The sequence below is a fragment of the Lactuca sativa genome, chromosome 9, assembly GCF_002870075.4.
Source record: "Lactuca sativa cultivar Salinas chromosome 9, Lsat_Salinas_v11, whole genome shotgun sequence".
In the NCBI taxonomy this organism is placed as follows: Eukaryota; Viridiplantae; Streptophyta; class Magnoliopsida; order Asterales; family Asteraceae; genus Lactuca; species Lactuca sativa.
In genome coordinates, this window is record NC_056631.2 from 163,862,630 (window position 1) to 163,878,706 (window position 16,077).

At 35.0% G+C, this 16,077-nt stretch overlaps 1 protein-coding gene across 4 annotated transcripts; it reads left to right on the plus strand.

Moving 5' to 3' along the window:
* Nucleotides 1-1,253: 1,253 nt before the first annotated feature.
* LOC111892849 (sodium/hydrogen exchanger 4) lies at nt 1,254-4,643 on the plus strand. Of its 4 annotated transcripts, none has more exons than XM_023888910.3 (14): nt 1,254-1,609; nt 1,819-1,937; nt 2,024-2,121; nt 2,220-2,279; nt 2,371-2,417; nt 2,489-2,683; nt 2,763-2,809; nt 2,907-2,973; nt 3,057-3,157; nt 3,244-3,345; nt 3,457-3,601; nt 3,695-3,757; nt 3,865-3,948; nt 4,020-4,643. In XM_023888910.3, the coding sequence occupies exons 1-14, from the start codon at nt 1,430-1,432 to the stop codon at nt 4,320-4,322; spliced, it is 1,611 nt and encodes a 536-aa protein (XP_023744678.1). In that variant the 5' UTR covers nt 1,254-1,429; the 3' UTR covers nt 4,323-4,643. The 4 variants fall into 4 exon arrangements, with proteins under 4 accessions (XP_023744678.1, XP_023744681.1, XP_023744679.1 ...); XM_023888913.2 differs by having other exon boundaries at nt 1,472-1,609; nt 1,708-1,942; XM_023888911.2 differs by having other exon boundaries at nt 1,472-1,609; nt 1,708-1,937.
* The last annotated feature ends 11,434 nt before the right edge of the window (nt 4,644-16,077 follow it).

Genomic DNA, 16,077 nt, shown 5'->3' on the forward strand with positions numbered 1-16,077 from the left:
TTAGACCAGACATCGCCTTCACTGTACAACACTTGAGTCAGTTTAACAAAACTCCTTGTCAACAACACTATGATGCTGCTTTACATGTATTGAAATACATTAAAGGCACTGTTAATCAAGGTTTATTTTTTAATAAACTTTCCAATTTTAACATTGAAGCTTATTGCGATTCAGATTGGGCAGCATGCCCAATCACACGAAGATCAGTCAGTGGCTATTTCATTCTATTTGGGGGAAGTCCGATCTCTTGGAAGTCTGAAAAGCAAGTTACAGTATCTCTTTCTTCGGCTGAAGCTGAGTATCGTTCAATGAGGAGAATATGTGCTGAGTTGGCATGGTTGTCTAGACTTTTACATGAGTTTCAAGTGCCTAATATAACTCAAATACCTCTCAAGTGTGATAATATGGCCGCCATATACATTGCTACCAACCCTGTTTTTCATGAAAGAACTAAGCACATCGAGCTCGATTGTCATTTTGTTAGACAAAAGCTTCAAGAAGGACTCATTTCTTTATCACATGTTCCAACTACTTCTCAACGTGCTGATGTTTTTACCAACAATCTACCATCTTCACAGCATCGTGAAGCTATTTCCAAGCTGCATGTAGTTCCCTACCCTCCAGCTTTTGGGGGGGGGGGGTGTTAGTTTTTACAGTTAGAAAAGTTGTTATAAACTGTTTTTAGATGGTAGTTAGATAGAAGAGTATTTTCGTCATTCTTATATTATGAGTTAGTTAGTCTGTTTTGCTCTTCTCTTCTGTATATGTATGTATTCTTCACTATTATTGAACACAAGTTTCACTATTATTGAACACAAGTTTTTTAATCAATTCAAACAAAAACTTCTCTCATTCTTTTACATTAATAGAAGGAGGTAGGAGAGAGAAGTGTCGGAGAGAAATAGAGAGAGGGTAATAGTTCTTAAAATATAAAAATCACATTCGTTTAAGACATTTGAGACACTTAAAAAACAAAACACGAAGCTAAAAGAGCAAGTGATAAGCATGTAAGTTTCAAAACAATAAGAAACCATGAATAAAGACAATTCTAAGAAAGTAGAGCATGAGACCATATGGACGATTCTTACGATTTATTCTTTTGGATATTTTTTTATAACGTATCTTTATTTTCCTTCTCATTTTATTTTTGTGAGAAGATCTGTATACTTGACGCATGTTTGTTGTAAAACAAATGACAAAATGTTGGTTGTAATATAAAATAGACAAAAAAATTCGTTAGGGATACCTGAAACACACGTGTATCATTCACATCGACAGTCGGGCACGTGTCAGTTCCTGATGCATCCACCACACTCAGTTTCCCTTTCCGCTCCGGGAAAACAGGCTCCCTCGCACTTACTCTGCATCCCTAATTTGTAATCCGGAAAACGTAAGGAGTTGATCGGAGATCGAGAAACAGGTAAAAAAAATGGAGGCGATGAATGAAAATTCCACATTGTATTCTGCTGTGACGATGAACCTCGACAGTACTCATAGTCAGGTCGTTCCGATCACATTATTCGTTGCACTACTCTGTGTATGCTTAGTCATCGGACACTTGCTTGAAGAGTATCCTTGGTTGAACGAGTCTATCACTGCTATCCTCATCGTAAGATTTCTCTCTTTCTCCTCAATTCCGCATCATAATCAATTCCTCCATTTCTCGATCGAATTTAGCTGTTATTTTATTGCTTAACTGGTTACTAGTTCTACATGTAAGGAAAACCAATTGTACAAAAACCGAAACATTTGGGATCACGATACGTCGCTGAAACATTTAGTTGTCTTTATTTGATCGCTTACTGGCATGACAAATAGGGGTTTGTTGTTGGAACAATCATCTTATGCACAAGCAAGTGGAAAAGCTCTCGTCTGTTAAGATTCAGTGAAGAATTATTCTTTATCTACTTACTTCCACCGATAATCTTCAATGCTGGGTAAGGTCGGTGCCTGTGAATTTGGTTTATCCAATTACCTCCGCTATTCTACATGTAACCCTAATTTTTAAGCTTACCATGAACAGCTTTCAGGTGAAGAAGAAACAGTTCTTCCACAACTTTTTCCCTATCATGTTGTTTGGAGTCACAGGTGTTCTCATATCAACATCCATAGTTGCAGCTGGTATTATGTTAAACTTCTGTGTATCGACACTCATATGATCAGTTACCATTTATCTTCAACTCTGAAATTTAGTAATTGACTAATTGGTGCTTGTGTAGGTTGCTGGTGGCTTTTTCCAAAATTAGGGTTTAATGGTTTGACTATCAGCGAGTATCTTAGTATGATCATCTATCAATTCTTATTATTTGATAAACCCTGAGCTATGATTGTTCATCTAAAACCTAACAAACTATGTTACCAATGGTTTAGGTATTGGGACAATTTTCTCATCAACAGATACTGTATGCACATTACAGGTTAGTCAGAATGCATCAGATACCAAAACATGAAATTGATTATGATTGTTGATGCAAAACTATATATGTAGGTTTTGAGCCAAGATGAGACACCTTTACTATATAGCCTAGTGTTTGGAGAAGGTGTAGTGAATGATGCAACATCTGTTGTTCTTTTCAATGCTGTTCAAAAAATCAATGCAGATACACTTAATAGCCACACAGCTCTTCGAATCTTTCTAGATTTCTTATATCTATTCACCACAAGCACACTTCTTGGAGTTTCAGTAAGTCCAATTTTTATTTTATCTGAATAATTTAATAAAAATCTCTCAATCTTTTTGACTTGTTAAATCTTTTCTGTAGGCTGGGCTTGTGACAGCATACATTCTTAGAGGCCTGTATGTTGGCAGGTTGATATTTATTTCTTACATTTAAATCAATTAAGGAAAACCCAAATATGATGATTTTTTTTATACATATTTAACACATTAATTATCTCTTTCACAGGCATTCAAGTGTCAGAGAAATTGCTTTGATGGTTCTTGTAGCATATTTGTCCTACATGTTGGCAGAGGTAAAAAGCTTCTGCTAATATGCATTTTTTAAAAATCTTTTATATAATTAGTGTGTTAGATATAATAAATTTATATTTTGCAGCTATTTGAACTCAGTGGAATTCTAACAGTCTTCTTTGCTGGGGTTTTGATGTCTCACTATTCATGGCATAATGTGACTGAAAGTTCAAGAATCACCACCAGGCATGTATGATCAAATTCACATCTAAATTTTTTTCATTTTTTTTTTAAGAAAAGAGTTTAATTAATCAAATAATAAGTAAACTCAGGTATGCATTTGCAACATTGTCTTTCATTGCTGAAACATTTATCTTCCTTTATGTGGGAATGGATGCTCTCGACTATGAGAAGTGGAAAATGAGCATGTTAAGGTAATTAAACACTATTTTTCCTTTTACAAATTCAATCTACACACACTCATGTTTCGATGCGTGAGTAATTGACCATTTTACCCTTTCAATTACTTAACATTCATGTCACAGTATTTGGACAAAAATGGGGATTTACAGCACTGTGATGATGTTAATATTGGTTGGACGTGTTGCTTTTGTGTTTCCCCTTTCTATTATTTCCAATTACATGCACAGAAGTGGAGGTGACTCAACAAAAATCTCAAGAAAACACCAGGTAAACACACACACACACACACACACTAATTAAATTAACCAATATATTTCTTTTTCTTGCTTATTTTAATTTAAACACAATTTATTTTTTTAGATGGTAATTTGGTGGGCTGGTTTAATGAGGGGTGCTGTTTCTGTTGCCTTAGCATTCAAACAAGTATATTTATTTAAAAATTTATCTTATTTAAATTTTAAAGTCATTATTTTGTAATCAAAAAATTAAAATTTAAAACTCAACACTATTATTATATATTATTTGCACAGTTTACTCACTCGGGTGTGACACTGGACCCCACGAATGCCACAATGATCACCACCACTATTGTCATCGTGCTCTTCAGTACCATTGTAAGTATTAAACATTATTATTTGTTGAAAGAGAAAAAGACGGTTTTACCCTAAGTGACTTTGTGTTTCAGGTGTTTGGTTTTTTAACAAAACCGCTGGTGGATCATCTACTTCCTTCTACTAGTAGTAATTCAAATACAACAAACACAAGGGGTGATCCGGGATCTCCAAAAGAGGACATGACACTTCCATTGTTGTCTGTAGAAGAATCGGCTTCTGAAAATCTTTCAAGAGCAAAAGACAATTTATCAATGTTAATGGATAGACCCGTTTACACGATCCATTCCTATTGGAGAAGATTCGACACTGCTTACATGAGACCTATTTTTGGTGGCCCATGTAGTGATGAAAATCACTCTTCAAGTTCATGCTAGGATATCATCGTATACCCTAACTAAATAATGGACAGGACAAACTTTCTAGGGTTATTTTCGGAAATGAAAATGAGAAGGGCATTTATGTCTTTTCCACACAAACAAAAATTTACGGGAGTCTTGGTCTTGGTGGAATGTTGGACAATATAAAGTCTTGTTTTGTATATGAAGATTACATTTTGGTTTTAGATGTTATTTTTTGAAAGATTGTGTAGATTTTTATTGACGTTTTTTAGTTTCCAAGCGATGCTGTGGAAAATTTGTGTATGTGTAATAGGCAAAACATAATTTGCAATGGGGGTTATGTTTTACTATACACAAGAGCGTACTCTTCGTTTGTAAAAGAAATTGTAGGGGAACAATTTTTTTGCAACACTTTTTGCATGAAAAGGAATACGTAAGTAATTTGTGAAACGGGAAGATTAAAAAACATGCACATAAAAACGTACATGTAAAAGTGTAATTTTTGCAAAAAACAATTCTAAAAAAACAAAACTGTAAAAAATGTTTTGAAAGTATTTTTTCAAAGAAAAAAAATATGGAGATGTAAAAGATGGTTGTTATAAAAACAATGTATAAAAGGTAAAGCTAATCTAAATATTTTTTTAAAAATTCATTTCCATCGGCACAAGTCATTTTGAGGTTTAAAATGAAATCTTAAATACACTTTTAATATTCAAATAGATAAAACTTATTATGGCATTTTGAGGTTTAAAATGAAATCTTAAATACACTTTTAATATTCAAATAGATAAAACTTAAGGTTAAAATAATTATGTATTGAAAAAAATGTATTTATATTTTGGTTTTTTGACAAAACGTCATATGTACAATCATCAAAATTTGCTATTGTTTATAGGCTTAATTACAAGTAATAGCCGGTTTTAATGTTTAATTATTTTTTTGTTAATAGGTCCAAAATATAGACTTTCATGTATATTTGTTTTTGTAAAACACTGCATTGTTTCCGTTTGGCAAACACAGAGTTTGTAAAAAAAATATGTAAAAAATATTTTTCTGAAAAAAAGGTGCTAAAAACATATTAAAAACCGCAAGTGTTAGAGATATAAAAGAAAAAAGCTCAGAAAAATAGAAAAGTTTTGGAAAAAATTTGGACAAATTCACAAAAAAATAAAATAATACGTTGGACTAAAACTTAAAATCATAAAGCAACAGATTAATTCGTAAAAGAAATAATTTTTTTTACTTTTTCGGGTTTACATAAACAGTGGCATTTGATTATTTGTAGTTTATGATGATATTACATCCTAATGTCCTATAAGGCCATGATAAAGGTGGCAATTTGATCAAAAAAAAAAAAAAAAAAAAGGAAAGAAAGAAAGAAGATGTTGGCCCTGTAGTCCAATCACCAAAAGGTTATATTGAGCCCAAGTAGTTATGAACGTCAACTTGTCATTTTCATAAGATAGATTTCACTGAAAAGATTGTATTTTAGGACGTATATTGAAGTTAGACATGCTAAGGATCTATATAATATTTTGTTGATTAAATAAGCCATCTAAATATTGACATATCGGTACGGGTATTTATTTGATTATCATTGAAGGTAAATATTCGTTTTACGTATAACCTGTATAACTTGTTTAATTTTCTAGGCTTTATCTAATGTTTCAGCGACGAAGAATCATTAACTTGCCCTTTAAGTAATTTTTGCTTCATTAGTATTTATTTGATCATTAAAAATCAAAATTTTTGTTTTGATTTCACCTAGTCTTTTTATTTTAGTTTACTTGATTTGATATACTATGATATGTTCAAGTTGACGAAAATTTTCTATCATGAGAGTCTAGTAGAGAGACGTGAAATCTCACAAAAAAAATCAAGAGTTCAAATCTTGACCTGTCCAAAATATTGTTAATGATTTACAGATTGCTTTCGCATGAGGTGTCTAGATGGTGTTATTTACCATTTTTATGGAGTTGCAATGCCATATATATATATATATATATATATATATATATATATATATATATATATATATATATATATATATATATATATATATATATATATATATATATATACTAGTTGTGTGACCCGTATTTTATACGGGTTGGATAGAACAAAAGAAAAATTAAATATGAAGATTTAAACAAAATTTTATTTAAATTTGAAATTTAAAAGGAAATATATTAAATACTATATGAGTTGTAATATTGTAATTTATTGGTTATTTTCAATTAAGGTAATTATTAATTAAGGTGTAAATATGATGTGTTAACTAAGAAAGATAAAAAAAATAAGAAAATGACAAATGAAAAAAATATTTATTCAAAAATACCACAAAATGACAAGTGTCAAAACTCATAAGAGATTGACATGTGGCAAAAAAACCTTCATTTATTAAAGAGGATATATATATATATATATATATATATATATATATATATATATATATATATATATATATATATATATATATATATAGAGAGAGAGAGAGAGAGAGGAATAATCATTTGAGAACTCATAGTTTCCCGAGAACCCTAGAACTAAAAGTGGAGCGTTGGATCAAAAAAAGGGATGGTCAAGATGCACTGTGACTCGTACACATACGTCTACTATCACCATTCCTTATCAGATCTCTCTCTCTCTCTCTCTCTCTCTCTCTCTCTCTCTCTTTCTCTCTCTCCCCCCTCTCTCTCTCTCTCTTAACCGTATCTCTTCCCCTCGTTTCCATCCTCCCTCAATCGGTCCACCTCTATGTCCGTCGACAATGAACGTCGGCTACCAATCAACAATCTTTCATATCCAGATCATCGGTGAAGAATTTACGAACCTATAGATTGACAATGTTCGTGTTCACCTTCGATTGCGATATTTGAAACCCTAAATCGCCCGATTCATGATCATCGATTCATCGAGATCAATCAACAATGATCTCTCAATTTTTTGTAAGCATCAATTTTTCATCATTGATCAGCTCCTGGGATCAAAAAGTCAAGAATATGACCATGGAAATTCATTTAGGTATCGATTCATCATAAATTGGAAGTATTCTTCTAGCTCACTCTCCATCCTCCAATCTCCCTGATTATTTTTAACCATTAACTTCTAATTAATTACATATAGATTACAGACCTTCCTATTTACACTAAAAGTAACCAAATTTCTCTTCATTGTCGTCTTCCACTACAATGACCTAATATCATCGCTCTCTTGTATATCAGGAACTGAAGTTGTCGTCTTCAATCACTGCCTCTCGCCCTTCCCTGTTGATTAAAGATATCAAAATTTGATCGACAACCCTGTCGACTACAAAAGGAGGTTTGGATACTTTAAGGCTACTAATTCTCCTCTTCCGATAAGTTTTCCGGCGATAATTTGTTGTTTCAATCATTCGTTTTTGCTTGTTTGTGAGTTTTCCATCGGTCGAGGTTGAATTTTGGGATTGAGGTTTGTTTTCTTCGTAGAAATTGACGGTTTTGCACGTTAATTGTATGAACTTCTATTCTCTGTTCTTCACTACCAAAATTGCATCTCATTAGACAAGTTAATTTTTACTCATTGTATCTGATTTGTTTTCTGTTTTGACATATATTTATGTATGTTTTAGGTTGCATAATTTTGGGATTGAGTTTAGTTAGTTCTGTAGAAATTTTAGACAGCTGCAATAGTTAGTCCAGGGTTGCTTATGGCTATAATAGGAATGATATTTCCAGCTGTTCTTCATTTTACACATACAAAAATTCTTTTTGGGAATTCACAATTAGCACTTACAAGATTCAGTAGTTGTATCATGTTGGTGGCATATGCAAGCTATCTTTTCTTTCAGCTTAAGAGTCATGATTGAGTATTTAGACCCTGCTTTTATGTATATAAACAAAGATCCTGATCAAAGGCGTAAGTAAAAAACATATTTTTTTCTAACATTTTTACCTTATTTTCTACTCAATTACATGTTTCATATCTTAAGTTCTGTAAATATGGTGACATGTGGAACATTAACCATTTGTTAAGATTTTAATTTCTAGGGTTTCAAGGTCCAATGTGCTAAAAAGCTAATCTACCTAATGTTCACATGTTGTAATTATGTATCATGTATAAGACTCTATTTCAATAAACCAAAAGAATTTTACAGAATCAGGCACATAGAAGTTAGGATCAAAAGTATTATGAAGGGTAAATCATGGAAAGACAATATTTACCACTAAAACACTAGAGTAAAACTTTAAAGGGCCTTATTGTATTTAGGTGAAATGGAAGAGTTGTCATTAATTCAGAAACTTAATGTTTCACTTTCTTTCACCCTCAAAAACAAGATCAAAGAATTAGAGTTAGAAAATGAATTACTTCGCAACCAAAAGGTGGTGGTGGAGCTGATAACCACCCCAGAAAAGAAATCACCGCAACTACAGGTAAATTGACCATTTTGTCCTTTCCCTATGTATGGGAGCTTGAGAATATATACTGATCTAATATGACATTTTCAGAGTTTAAATAATGGACATGAAAAGAAGGATGAGTTTGAAACACCACATGTAGAGCAAGAAAAGACAAAGGTAAAAAGGAATCTTTGAAAAATCTACTCAATTATAGCAATGTGATTCAAAGTATAATGTCCTCATAAGAAATATTATAATGATGAATAATTTTTTTTTGTAGTAGTTAGAAAACACCCCATCATCCTTAACAAAACAAAAGTCACTTACAGACAGACAACAACAGGTATGAATATAGAATGCATGCATAACCAGAAAAACCATGATTTAAAAAAATAAATTTATAAGAATTCAAAGTAAATTGCTATCAAACTGTTCTCCAATTATTGATATTCCATATTTGTTCGTCCCACAATCAGGAAAACCATGATGTTTTAATCAAGTGTTTTTTGGGATAAGAGATTTGACAAAACAAGACTAGTTGCAGCATCTATTTGTTGGATTAGTGTCTAAGTCCATAACTATTTTGGTATGTACTTGACCCGATGGTGCATGGTCCTTTTGGGTTGCCTTCACCAAAGCAACTTGATATGATGAATTATGGAGAGAAAGGACTAAATATGATTTATTAATATGAGAATAATATATTAAAGGAGAAATCATATTGTTTAATTAATATTAGTCAAGAATTAATAAGAATTAAGTTTGTGGCTAAAAGAGATTAATTAAACTTAAGGGACTGGAATTGTAATTATAAGATAATTGAAATTGGGCTATGGATTGCCTTATAATATAAGGTTGAACGAATTTGGGGAAACCCATTAGAAATCGTCCAAGGCTTATTAAAAAGGGGTTCATGGGTTGCTTAGGGCCTAAGCATCCAAATTAGGGTTTCCTTGTTAGATAACCTTAATAGTCTCACTATTTAAAGAACCCTTAAGCCCCCAAAAGCATGTTGAACTTGTTCTCTAGGGTTTCCACACGTTTTATGTAGCACCTGGTTTCTGGTACGTAAAATTTATCTTAGTGTTCTTCATTTTTAGCCTTGGACTCGGCGAGTTGCAGGTCTGACTCGCCGAGTAGGGACGGGATCCGGAACACGTTTAAGTTGGCGACTCGGCGAGTCACAACTGTCTGATGAAACCCTAAATTTCAAGGGTTTGCACCCTATTTAAACCCTCATTTCCGCCCCAAGCTCGCCCCCATTCACCCTCAGAGCTCCCAACATCGTTTTGCCCTCATTCCTTGTGAGATTAAAGTGTTTTTGTGTGTTCTTGAAGTTTTTGAGGAGGAAGAAGTGTAGATCAAGAAGAGGAGAAGGAGGCCAAGCATCTTTGTGACATCTCAACGTTTTCCCTTGAGGTATAGCTCGTTTCCCCTCTGTTTTCAAGCTTGTAGTCTCTATTAGCTTCATGAAAGTCCCTCTTGAGCCATTCCCCAAGCTTGTTTGTGCATTGTGGGTTGTATTAAGTTGTTACCCTTTAGATCTAGGCACTATTTAGTCCCTGGAGCTTGGATCTACTGCCTTTATGGAATCATATTGCATGAAAGTCCTAGATCTACCCCTTTTGGTGCACTTTGAGCCTTAAAACCTTCATTGGTGATGATCTACACGTAAAGTTGGAAACTTTACGTGTAAAACAGGCCCTAGGAGCCCAGATCTATGAATGGCATGGACTGGATTCAAGCAAAATCGCGTATATGGCTTTTTCATGAAGCAGACTCGGCGAGTCGCTCATCTGACTCGGCGAGCCGAGTCGCGAGTCTCCGAGTTTGTCCCCTTTTAGTTGTGTCGAGTAGAGTAGTGAGTCATGGGTGGAATCGGTGAGTTGGAAGCCGAACTCACCCATGAAGGAACTTGACGAGTCAATGCCCTGACTCGGCGAGTTCAAGGCAATCTTCTTGGATCAAGAACAGACTCGGCGAGTTGTTCATACAACTCGGCGAGTCACAGCATAAAGTGTTCATCGGATGAAGATGAACTCGGCGAGTTGTTCATACACCTCGGCGAGTAGGATGAAGGACTTGGACATCAGTTTAGAAGGAGAACTCGTCGAGTCAACGCCCAACTCGACGAGTAGAGACGGGTTGCAGGACAATCGATTGGATAGGGACTCGGCGAGTTGGAGAGCCAACTCGGCGAGTCGGTTCAACTGAAAGTTGACTCTGGCTTTGACTTTTGACTTGATCAAGAGTAAAATGGTCAATTTACCCAAGGGTCAGTTAGCGGTGTTTGATTGAGTGTTCTGTGGGAATTATAGCCGGAGGATTTCCGGAGCAGCAGCAGACAGTCAATTCCCACACAGGCCAGCAGCTGTTTCGAGGTGAGTTTCCTTCCAGTAGGAACGGGTCTACGGCACCAAGGCCGGCCCGTATAGACGAAACGTTAGTATTAGAGTGTGGGTCGAGCCCGTATCTCTTGGTTGAGCTGATTATGATATGTGCCAGTATGATAGAGTTGTCTATACTTGTTGTCTGTGTGATACTTGTATATTGTGGGTTAGCGGATGAGTGTGGGCAAGGCCCGTATCTCTCCGTGAGTGGAGCGTGGGCTAGGCCCGTATCTCCCAGATAGTAGAGTGTGGGCGAGGCCCGTATCTTTCGGCTAGCGGAGTGTGGGCAAGGACCGTATCTTCGTGAGTGTGGGCGAGGCCCGTAACTCCTAGCTTCATGTTGTATGTTGTATGCTTGTATGGTATGAGGCATTATGGGGGAGCTCACTAAGCTTCGTGCTTATAGTTTTCAGTTTTGATTTCAGGTACCTTTTCAGCTAAGGGAAAGGAGCCGGCGTGGTAGCGACATATCACACACACTCTTGTCTTCCGCACTATGGATCTCTGGGATGTACTCTGAATTATTACTATGGCATTACCGGTTTTCAGACATGGATTATTATTATGAGTGTTTTGTAATGATGTTTTTATGTTTTGACCTAAATTAAAAATGAAATTTTTAACCGATATTTTTGGGGTGTTACATTTTGGGCAGCCTCCTTCTCTTCTCCTCTTCATCCTCTTGCTCTTGGTGTTTGTGAGCCATTAGAGGAGTGACATTTGTGACTCTAAGCTTTCTAAAGTCAATATAAGAAGGATTTGAGATTGTTATTGCTACATAACAATCAAGGTATGATCTAAACCCTAATTCATATGTTATATTGATTATCATATATTAGATCTAGGGGTTGAAGTCTTGGATGAATTGCATGTACAATAGAGAAACCTAGATCCAAGAATTAGGGTTTGTATGAGCACATAGGTTGTTCTTATGACTAAAACCCATCAGTGGTATCAGAGACTTGATTGGTTTCTATTGTATTGATGCCTTGTATGTTTGTTCAAGTTGCAAAATCGATTTTTAGCCCATCTGCCTGATGAACTCGGCGAGTACCACAGTGTACTCGGCGAGTAGGCCTCAACTCGGCGAGTACAGTGTGGTACTCGGCGAGTTCGAGCGTCAGATGCAACTATTTTCGGGATTTCTTGCTGTTTTACTCATGGATACTTACCGTATCTGTTTTAGATCATTAAAATCCGATTTTATACATATTTATGAGTATATCCTTGATTAAACAAAAGATAATTACCAATTAATTAGATAATAACTTCCTTATATGATAAAGTAGGATTAATTGTATTAATTGTGTAACTTACTTTGCAAGAAATTGAAATTAAGTCAAATATAGATAATGATAAAATAAATTGTTTAATTTATATTATTTGTTATTTGATCCTTGTGTTATGAAAAGTTTCAATTTTTCCCTTTTAGGTTTTATAGTTTAAATTTGAACTCAAAAGTTTTGTTTTGAAATTTAAATAGTTGAAACCCTAATGTTTTGAAATGTTTCAAAACTTGCCCTCAAGTTTTGGAATTTAAAAGTTGATTAAAAGTTTAATTTAGGAATGTTAAATTCTAAAACCCTAGTATTGTTTTGAAAAGTTCAAATCACACCCTTATGGTTTTATTAATTAATTAAAGTGTATATTTAAAAGAGATTTAGTAAATCCATAAAGTTTTGGTGTACAATTTAATTAAAAGTATAATTATTAAACTAGACCACCTAGTATTTTAAAAGTGTAAAATACACCCTATACTATATATAACATTAAAAGTCTAACATTATATATATGTATGAGTAAAAGTCGGTCTTACCGTTAGTAGGCCTCATTCACGAAGCTGGTCTATAAGGGGTGTTTAAGGAAGAAATTGCCTATAAAATGACGATTGAATGGATATCCACTCTTACCCACCGCACTCTTGACTAGTGGAGGGTCGTTAGCCGAACGGGTAGGATAGGACAGAAACCTTCCATTATAAGTATAATGAAGTACAAAAGTAACTAAATGCTTTTTCAAAATTCCCAATCTTAGTTACTTTAGGCAAAAGTGAATTGATGCAATTCCATGAAATTACACTTTGTACCCTTGGGAAGACGTTAGTGGAGCGTGTGTGGTTAACCGACACACTAAATGGTTCTAAGCAAAGGTAGCAAAGGGTGACTCAATGTTTGTCATAGTTCGGTGGAGCGTGTGTGGTTTACCGGCACATCGAATAGGTGACTGTAACATGTGAGGGCACCATGTAGATTTGCACGGTTATTCACACCCGCTTTGTGATCCTCGGCATCCCAGTCACAAACTAGAGGGGCATATCGAGATTTAAACATGCCATTGAAAAGTTCAATGAATCTCAAAGGATCTAGGAGTTTTCAATACATTTAAAACTTAATCTGTTTTTTGTTTTTCATGGTGGAAAATTAGTGAATCGTCGTTCACTTACCTTCAAATGTTCTGCAATTTGGGTTACAGCATCCCTCTCCCGAGTTGTAGAATATTGTGTTGGGTCCTAGCCTTATTATCTCATTTGGGTGATTTAATTAAGGACTCAATCGATCAACTAACTTGAATTTGTTTTCTCCCATTTTGTAGATGTCAAAGTACGACAACTATGGTCTTCCCAAATCCCGTGGAACAAGCATTCCACATGAAGATGATATTCCACGATTCGATCGAGGAACAAGAAATCATGCTTCACTTCCTCCTCCTCCTCCCGTTGTTCTCCCTAACCCACAAGATCGAAGAATTGAAAGGTTCAATGTCACTAAATCCCTATTGGAAATGAAACATGAAGATGGTAAACCCGTGTGTGCCCACGTTCTAGGAATGAAATCACACATCGATAGGTTGATAATGTTGGGTGCGTCATTCCCGGATAAGTTGGCTGTGAACTGGGTTCTGCAGTCACTTTCCGAATCATATAATGAGTTCAAAAGAAAATATTATATGATGGATCATGACGAAAACCTCATTGACCTAACTTACATGCTCATTCCTGCTGAATTAGAAATGATTTGGCAAAGCAATTGAGCGTATTTGTTGGGAAAGTCAACCAACCATGCTTCCGAGGACGTTCTAGGAGAACCGACCTGCGTTTTCTGCCAAGAGAAAGGGCGTTGGATACAAGTCTGCCCTAAGAGCCTGAAGTGTCTAGAATATGGGAGAGTCAAAAAGTATGGTTATGCTTCAGATAAAATCCACTATCTAACTCGATTAAGTTCCTATTTGTTGATTCTTAATACATAATGTGATAAGATTACATTTGAATGTTTTGTAGGATCAGTGAAAAGAGAGGAAGCTTGATGAAAGAACAAGATGAGTCTAATCACGAAGAAATGGATCTCGATCGCATGAATTCGAAGATTAGATTTTGAGCTTAGAAAGTTATGATAGAATTGTTGGGAATATTTGATTACATAGTTTTTCAGTTGATTTTGTATTGTAATGACAAAATGTTTTCCGCTGCTGTTATGAATAAAAATAAATTTTGGTTTGACTCATTTATTATTTATTTCCTTGCAATAAAATCGTTATGAAAAATTGATGCTTTCATATTTCTACAATAAATGGATGTGATTCTTAATCATGTTATTTGTGGAAAAGTCAAGAATTTACCAAATAGGGAGAATTTCTCATCGCCCAAGTTTCAGTTGGACAGAAACTTGGAATCACGCAACTTGGTTGCATGATGAATGAGAAATTTCATATTTGGAAATTAGACTAATTCGTTAACAAGTGTCAAGTGAAGGACTAGGAGATCGAGTACACAAAGTTGTGTGTTGATCAAGTCCACCACAAGAGTAACAAAGATATTCATCATGATTTACCAAAGGAGATTTTAAAAGTGTAAAATACACCCTATACTATATATAACATTAAAAGTCTAACATTATATATATGTATGAGTAAAATTCAGTCTTACCGATAGTAGGTCTCATTCACGAAGCTGGTCTATAAGGGGTGTTTAAGGAAATTGCCTATAAAATGACATTAAATGGGTATCCACTCTTACCCACCGCACTCTTGACTAGTGGAGGGTCGTTAGCCGAACGGGTAGGATAGGACAAAACCTTCCATTATAAGTATAATGAAGTACAAAAGTAACTAAATGTTTTACAAATTCTCAATCTTACTTACTTAGGCAAAAGTGAATTGATGCAATTCCATGAAATTACACTTTATGCCCTTGCGAAGACGTTAGTGGAGCGTGTGTGGTTAACCGGCACACTAAATGGTTCTAAGCAAAGGTAGCAAAGGGTGACTCAATGTTTGTCATAGTTCAGTAGAGCGTGTGTGGTTTACCAGCACATCGAATAGGTGACCGTAACATGTGAAGGCACCGTGTAGGTTTGCATGGTTATTCACACCCGCTTTGTAATCCTCGGCATCCCAGTCACAAACAAGAGGGGCATATCGAGATTTAAACATGCCATTGAAATGTTCAATGAATCTCAAAGGATCTAGGAGTTTTCAAAAATTTAAAACTTAAATTTTTTTTTCGTTTTTCGTGGTGGAAATTAGTGAATCGTCATTCACTTACCTTCAAATATTCTGCAACTAGATTACGACATCCCTTTTCTAGGTTGTAGCGTATTGTGTTGGGTCCTAGCCTTAGTATCTCATTTGGGTGATTTACTAAGGACTCAATCAATCAACTAACTTGAATTTGTTTTCTCCCGTTTTGTAGATGTCAAAGTACGACAACTATGGTCTTCCCAAATCCCGTGGAACAAGCTTTCCACATGAAGATGATATTCCACGATTTGATCGAGGAACAAGAAATCATGCTTCAATTCCTCTACCTCCTCCAATTATTTTCCCTAACCCACAAGTTCGAAGGCTTGAAAAGTTCAAGCTCACTCAAGCCCTTTTGGCAAGTAAACATGAAGAGGGAAAGTCGGTGTGTGCACACGTCTTATGGATGAAGTCACACATTGATAGGTTAAGAATGTTGGGATCCATTGTCTGTGAGGAAATGGCTGTTGATTGGGTTCTTCAGTCACTTCCTAACTCGTATAGTGA

What these genes read in the sequence shown, in the direction of transcription:
- LOC111892849 (XM_023888910.3), top strand. Translation starts at nt 1,430, where the DNA reads ATGGAGGCGATGAATGAAAATTCCACATTGTATTCTGCTGTGACGATG. An exon ending in TGGAAAATGAGCATGTTAAG is followed by an intron (nt 3,346 to 3,456) that starts GTAATTAAACAC and finishes TTCATGTCACAG; the next exon opens with TATTTGGACAAAAATGGGGA. An exon ending in TTGCCTTAGCATTCAAACAA is followed by an intron (nt 3,758 to 3,864) that starts GTATATTTATTT and finishes TTATTTGCACAG; the next exon opens with TTTACTCACTCGGGTGTGAC.